Source organism: Lactuca virosa, chromosome 7, assembly GCF_052849685.1.
Source record: "Lactuca virosa cultivar CGN04683 chromosome 7, Lactuca_virosa_CGN04683_v6, whole genome shotgun sequence".
Classification (NCBI taxonomy): Eukaryota; Viridiplantae; Streptophyta; class Magnoliopsida; order Asterales; family Asteraceae; genus Lactuca; species Lactuca virosa.
This window is the reverse complement of record NC_136432.1, coordinates 193,905,495-193,913,218: the sequence shown is the minus strand read 5'-3', so window position 1 is coordinate 193,913,218 and position 7,724 is coordinate 193,905,495. Positions and strand designations below refer to the sequence as shown.

Below are 7,724 nucleotides of genomic sequence, written 5' to 3'. Positions count from 1 at the left end.
GCAGTTGAGTTGGCGTTGCGCGTTGAGACTTATCTGATCTTATCTTGTCAGTTCAGCATTTGTGAGAGGTGAATCTTTTCACCATACCAATGGGTCTAAGGCACCAAGGCCGACCCATGTTATGATATGTGGATTATTGATTGATTATGCGTTATGTTGGTATGACATTTGCATGAAAGACCCCGAGGGGTTCCCGTGGCAATAGATTGAGACCATGTGAGGGTTCCCATGGCAGGAAGACCATGTGGGGGTTCCCATGGAAGGTAGTTAAGACCATATGGGGGTTCCAGTAACATTAGGTATAAGTCCTTGGAGGGTTTCCATGGCATCCTTATATGTTGTATGCATGGCTTATGTGGTTTACGTAGCTTTTATAGCTAATATGGTTTATGTGATTATGTGGATTGTGTGGGGTATGCTCTGGGGAACTGACTAAGCATTAGCTTACAATTTGTTGATTGTTTCAGGTACTTCTGAGCCTAAGGGCAAGGGCAAGACTTGATGACGCGACATGCATTCTCCGTCATTTGATTTGATGGGACACTCTGATATTTGAAATAAAATGTTGATGTTATGGATTTGAAAACAATCGTCTTTGATATTTCACATTTTATAGGAATGTTTGATTAATTAAAAATGAAAAAATTTATTTGGAAATTTGGGTCGTTATAATCACAGCAATGCAATTCATATGTATAAGTTTTTCTTAACTTCAACCGGATAGAGTTCTGAATATTATACTTTAACAAATAAGTATTTTAAAGATAACAATATATATAAAAATAATGGTAGCAATATTTATACAATTTAAAATAATTACTCACTACAACTCAAAAGTTTTTTAAAATTATGGTTATTAAATGATATCATGTATATATATAGTTGACAAACATATGCTAAAAACCTCTTCGTTTAAGTAATGATTTAACCATTCAAAGATTTTATAACTTATATATTATATTTAATAATCACTTAATGTAAGTTTAGTATAAATGAATAATATTTTGAATATACACATATACAAATCAACTACAAAATTCATAAAAAAATTAAAAGTTTTTGTGTTGGTTTGAGATTTTTTGACAATTTTTCAAGATATATTATTATGTTAGAACTTTTAACTTGTATGTTTGTTATATACTATTTTTTTTATATTTTTATTAGGGTTTATATTCTTTTAATATAATTGTGATTGAATATTAATACAAATTAGATCAGATACATGTTATAATACGATGTGGCCTGGTTAATATTTAATTAAATATTGTATAATACTTCAAAGAAATAATTAATTAAAGTAATATGTATATCATATTTTCTATATAAATCTTTTTTTCATATACAAACCAAGTATCCTATACGTTATATTAGCATGAAAAATAATATTAACGGACATCCAAATTAAGGGTGGATGACTCCTGATTCACCAAAAGGCCATCTAATGTTGTCCGAGCCGCCTCTTTGTTGGTTTGGTTTTATGACCTCTTTACCAATCCAAACCAAAACGACAAAACACGAGATGTGAGGAGGAGATTTATATTACAAGTCCACGGTTTCCTTCATTGTATATATACACACACGTATAAGTGTTGATTAAGGCAACCTTGTGTGTCTCACTTTTCTCAGGCACATTGGATACACAAGCAACTGGGAAGCGAACGACTAAAGCCAATCTTTTCCCAACCAAATATATGGCGACCTCAGTCGAAAACCGCAACTTCCGCCACGAGCTTGGTGTATCCGCCGCTGGTGTTGTTCGTTCTGATTCACCCATCCGTGGATTCAACTATCCAGCTGCTGCTAGAGAGTTTATGACGCCTAAGAAGCTTCCCCCTGAAACTTACGATTCTAGTGACGATGAGGAAGACGAAGGAGACTATCGTGATGCCATTAAGAAGTCCAACTCCGAGTTGGAAAGCTCCGTTTTTGACTCCAGAGATCAGGGTACCGCGGATCAATGGATCGAGCGCAACCAGTCAATGGTTCGACTCACCGGAAAACACCCATTCAACGCCGAGCCACCTTTGACTAAGCTCATGCAACATGGGTTCATCACCCCTGCTCCTCTTCATTACGTCCGCAACCATGGTGCAGTTCCGAACGCCACCTGGGAGGATTGGACGGTGGAGATATGCGGTTTGGTTAAACGACCTGCGCGTTTCAACATGACTCAGCTTGTCAACGAGTTTCCCAGCAGGGAGTTTCCGGTGTCGTTAGTCTGTGCTGGAAACCGCCGGAAAGAGCAGAATCTGACAAAACAAACCATAGGGTTCAACTGGGGCGCCGCCGGTATAGCGACATCAGTTTGGAAAGGGGTGCCATTGGTCAGCATCTTGAAAAGATGTGGGATTTACAGCCGGAAGAAAGGCGCGCTCAATGTGTGCTTCGAGGGGGTGGAGGATCTCCCCGGCGGAGGTGGTTCCAAATACGGAACCAGCATAAAGATCGAGGTTGCAATGGATCCGGCGAGAGATATCATTTTGGCTTACATGCAAAACGGAGAAAAGTTGTTGCCTGATCATGGATTCCCGGTGAGAATGATTATGCCGGGATGCATCGGTGGAAGGATGATGAAGTGGTTGAAGCGTATCATAGTAACGACGCCGGAGTTGGAGAATTATTACCACTACAAAGACAACCGTGTGTTGCCGTCGCATGTGGATGCGGAGTTAGCCAACTCCGAAGGTAATTCATAGAGTATTTTATACGTAAATTAATACCCAACTTTTGTATCACATCTCCAAAAAGAAGATGATGATCGATGTTTGTGTATGTGATATGAGTCTGTCACATCAGTTAGATGATGTACACTTCTGAAACCAAAAATTATTGTTTCACATAGAATCAGGTTTTTTTTTTTTTTTTTTTTTTTTTTTTTTTTTTTTTTTTTTTTAGCATATACTACTATTAAACTAGATCTAATTCATAGCTGTATCTCATGCGTGACTTCAACTTTCAATCTAAGAACAAAAGGCTAACAATACTAATACTAACTGCCAAGTACTAATACTAGTTGCCAATTTTCAGACTAGAAGCCTTTTGATTATAGAATCATTGTCTGATATACAATATATATAATTCATAATTCATGCATATCAATGAATCATATATTTTTGTGATTTTGACTTTTAGTATGATTTGATTTGAATTAGGTTGGTGGTATAAGCCAGAATACATCATCAACGAGCTCAACATAAACTCGGTGATTACAACACCTTGTCACGAAGAGATTTTACCGATAAATTCATGGACTACTCAAAGACCTTACACCTTGAGAGGCTATGCATATTCTGGTAATAAATTAATGTTTTTTTTTTTTTTTTTTTTTTTTTATCTCTTAGTTATTAACATATAGTTTATTTTATGTCGCATTTAAAGATATTTAATGAGATTCCGTGTTTGAATTATTCAATAATTAGTTAATTACCACTGGTTACGTTCGCAAAATAATCATAGCTACTCTTATTGTATATTACATTTTATAAAAAATCTCCGGTCATCATATAGTAATCTTGATTTTTAAATTGTTAACTTTAGTTTTTTTTTAAATGTTTTTTTTAATTGAAAGATATTTTAAGAATAATAAAACTTCGCTTAAGGACACTGGATTTATAAATACGGATTCTACGGTAAAAAAAACAAGCTTCACATGACATGACAACTTACTAGTTTGTTTTTTTTTTTTTTTTGAACCGGCAAATACAAATATATAAATCTACTCCTAATCTAACACCTAATACCACCTATGTCTACGACAGGACTTGAACCCCCGACCTCAAAGAGGGAGGACACTACCTGGTACCGCTGGGCTAAAAGCCCTTTGACATCAATTAACTAGTTGATTAATTATTCTAAAGTGCTAAAGTAATTAATTACTATATATACCTTTCATATTCTTTTTTGTAATTTACATAAACAAAACGAAACACATTAATTATATATTATAAGAAAAGATGACCAATTATATTAATTTGAAAAGTCAAACAATATATTAGTCTCCAAGTGTGTTGGATATAGGATTTGACTTTTAATTAATTAATAGAATTGAATTGGGTGATTCATAGGAGGTGGGAAGAAAGTGATACGTGTCGAAGTAACAATGGATGGAGGAGAGACATGGAACGTTTGTACATTGGATCATAAAGAGAAGCCAACAAGATATGCCAAATATTGGTGTTGGTGTTTTTGGTCGTTAGAAGTTGAAGTTTTGGACCTTCTTAGTGCCAAAGAGATAGCAGTTCGAGCCTGGGATGAGACCCTCAACACCCAACCAGACAAACTTATTTGGAATCTAATGGTAACCTACTTTACTTCTTCATAATACATATATACTTCTTTTTTGGGTTTAACTAATAAAAATGAATAAAAATTAAACAATATACACTACAAAATATAATATTGTACAACAAGAATACAAAAAAATAACCCAAATCCCATAAAAGTGGGTAAGGAAAGTTGGGATGGTACACAGGCCAAACTGTATTCAAATAAAACCTCCACACACACACACAAAAAACAAAACTAGACCAATATGATATCATGTATTAATTATTACACAACATAGTATTGTAATTCAAACAAATAGATGTAGCAAGATAATGAAGATACTAAACTATTTCTTGATTAATAGTAATATTTTTTGTATTTTATATATGCATACATAGGACATAGTAGATAATTGTGTTTTCATGCCAAATGTGAATTATATATACGTGTAGAACATCAACTATGGTATGGTCTTTTAATAATCATCAAACAATTAAATAATCACACTTTCGATCTCATGATAAAAAAATCAAGAAAAGCATAATGTATTTTGCTATAGTTATTAAGATATTAGATTTATTTTAATACTCTAAAATCAATTTTCCTTTCTATAAAGTTTTACTTAAAAGTAAAATACATTATTATGTCAATTTAGTTACCAAATTATCAATATATATTTATTATAATATTAACAATTATTAAGAGCTCAATAGATATTTAAATTAAAAAATGATCAAAATATATTATATTTTGTTCAAATATAAAAAAATGGAGAACAATATGGAAACTAATTGACTTATGTGATAAAAGAATTATATTAATAAATTAATGAAAATTGTAGTTGTATATATAATTTTGTCTGAAGTCAAACAAATATCAAATTATGGGACCAACATTCATTTCATATTGCAAGGCTAATTATATTGAATTTATACAGGGTATGATGAACAACTGTTGGTTTAGAGTGAAGACCAACATGTGCAAACCACATAAAGGAGAAATTGGTATTGTCTTCGAGCACCCAACCCAACCTGGAAACCAGTCCGGTGGATGGATGGCGCGCGAGAAACACCTCGAGATTTCAACAGAATTAGCACACCCAACTCTCAAAAAGAGTGTATCATCTCCATTCATGAACACTACATCTTTAACTTTCACCATGTCTGAAGTCAAGAAACACAACTCCGCTGACTCTGCATGGATCGTCGTCCATGGCCACATTTACGACTGCACTTCCTTCCTTAAAGATCATCCAGGTGGCAGTGACAGCATACTCATTAATGCTGGAACTGATTGCACTGAAGAGTTTGATGCAATCCATTCAGACAAAGCCAAGAAACTATTGGAGGAGTACAGAATCGGTGAGGTCATAACCATGGGTTACAGTTCGGATTCTGATGCATCATCACCAAATAACTCTGTCCATGGTGCAACCAATTACATCACGTCACATTTAGCCACCATCAAAGAAATTGCACCCACAACAAATGTAGCCCTAATCCCTCGTGAAAAGATCCCTTGTAAACTAGTTTCAAAAACATCGGTTTCTCATGACGTGAGGATATTCCGTTTTGCACTCCCATCATCGGATCATGTTCTTGGGTTACCAGTAGGGAAACATATATTTGTATGTGCCACCATTAACGATAAGTTGTGTATGAGGGCCTACACACCAACGAGCACCATTGATGAAGTTGGCTACTTTGAGTTGTTGGTTAAAATCTACTTCAAAGGTGTGGAACCCAAGTTTCCGAATGGAGGGCTCATGTCGCAATATTTGGAGGTAATGACATTAGGTTCTTTTTTGGAGATCAAAGGTCCATTGGGTCACATCGAATACATAGGTAGGGGGACATTTTCAGTTCATGGTAAACAAAAGTTTGCTAGGAAATTAGCCATGTTTGCAGGGGGAACGGGGATCACACCGATATATCAAGTGATGCAGGCGATCTTGAAGGATCCAGAGGATGATACAGAGATGTATGTGGTGTATGCAAATCGAACCGAAGATGATATATTATTGAGGCAAGAACTGGACGCATGGGCATGTAAGTATAATGAAAGGGTGAAGGTGTGGTATGTTGTTAGTAAGTCGATAAGAGAAGGGTGGAAATACAGTGAAGGGTTCATCACTGAAGAGGTCATGAGGGAACATATTCCGAAGGCTTCTAAAGATACATTGGCTTTGGCTTGTGGACCACCACCCATGATTCAGTTCGCAATCAACCCTAATTTAGAAAAGATGGGTTATGATATAAAGAATTCTTTGCTTGTGTTTTAGAATATCATGTTGTATTGTAATATTAGAGGCCGGTTAAATTTTTATTTCAAATATAATATAAAGGCCATATATATGTACACATACTTGTATTTATAATCATACTCCTATGCGAGGGAGCTTATTAATAGAAAACCATAATAATTTTAAAGCTTCTTTTAAGTCATCCTCTTAAACCCATTGTCTCCCTTTAGTTCTTCTTGATAGTTATTTTCAAGGGTTAATGTCACTGTAGCCCAACCAACTATCAGATTTTGTTTTAAATGGTTCCTTATGTTTTTTTAGCATTTAAATGGCATAAAATCCATGTTAACCCGTTTTAACCGGTTACTATGCCAAATCAGATGCCACATATATAAAATTTAAGGCACCTTCACCTTCCATTCCAAATCACCATTCGACCGTCTCCATCCCAGAAAAAACCATTTCTCCTTCATTTGTGTTGTTTTTCTTTTCTTGTGAATCACAACTTATCTATTCAATACATCAATTTCTCCATCTCAATAATTCAAGATTGTGATTAGAAATCTTCGTGCTCTGATTCCATCAGATGGATTTATTCACGATTTTAAGTGTTCTTCAACACAAGTCTGTGAACTTCAAACTCCACCACCAATCATCTCCCACGACCAGTTCACCACCATCATCCTCTTACCACCAATCACCATCATCGTTCACCTACCTGGGATTTGAAAAACAGTTTAAATCACAACGAAACAACCCTTATAAGAGGAGTGATGTACACGAGAGAAGATGTTGAAGGGAAGAGGTTAAAGACCCATCAAATTTAGATTTGAAGCAACAAATATAGATCGGATTGGTGTTCTGCATCATGATCTGTCATCTTCAAACCCAATATTTTTCCAAATTTCCAAATTTAGGTTGTAATGAAGCTGAGGAAATTCGGGTGTTCTAGAAACTGATGGGTTACATTTCAAGCAAAATTGAAGAGGTTAACTAGATATTCTCTATCAATTTTAGAGCTTCTAACATGTCTTCTTTGCAGATCAATTTGAGAACCTAACTGTAAGGGTTTTGTAATCAATCACCTTAATTTTGTGAGTCGTATGTTAAACAATATATATATACAAAAGGGATTACAACAAACTAAAGCTAAAATACAGGAAATACCCTTAAGCTAAGATATATAAAAATACATAACAAACTAGTCCTATTACCC

At 34.9% G+C, this 7,724-nt stretch overlaps 1 protein-coding gene across 1 annotated transcript; it reads left to right on the top strand.

The window, feature by feature from the left end:
• The first annotated feature begins 1,569 nt into the window (after positions 1–1,569).
• Positions 1,570–6,706, top strand: LOC145124779 (nitrate reductase [NADH]-like). Its single transcript, XM_079060238.1, has 4 exons — positions 1,570–2,685; positions 3,153–3,293; positions 4,065–4,297; positions 5,204–6,706. The coding sequence occupies exons 1-4, from the start codon at positions 1,692–1,694 to the stop codon at positions 6,545–6,547; spliced, it is 2,712 nt and encodes a 903-aa protein (XP_078916364.1). The 5' UTR covers positions 1,570–1,691; the 3' UTR covers positions 6,548–6,706.
• Positions 6,707–7,724: the final 1,018 nt, after the last annotated feature.

What these genes read in the sequence shown, in the direction of transcription:
- LOC145124779 (XM_079060238.1), top strand. Translation starts at nt 1,692, where the DNA reads ATGGCGACCTCAGTCGAAAACCGCAACTTCCGCCACGAGCTTGGTGTA. An exon ending in GGAGTTAGCCAACTCCGAAG is followed by an intron (nt 2,686 to 3,152) that starts GTAATTCATAGA and finishes GATTTGAATTAG; the next exon opens with GTTGGTGGTATAAGCCAGAA. An exon ending in AACTTATTTGGAATCTAATG is followed by an intron (nt 4,298 to 5,203) that starts GTAACCTACTTT and finishes GAATTTATACAG; the next exon opens with GGTATGATGAACAACTGTTG.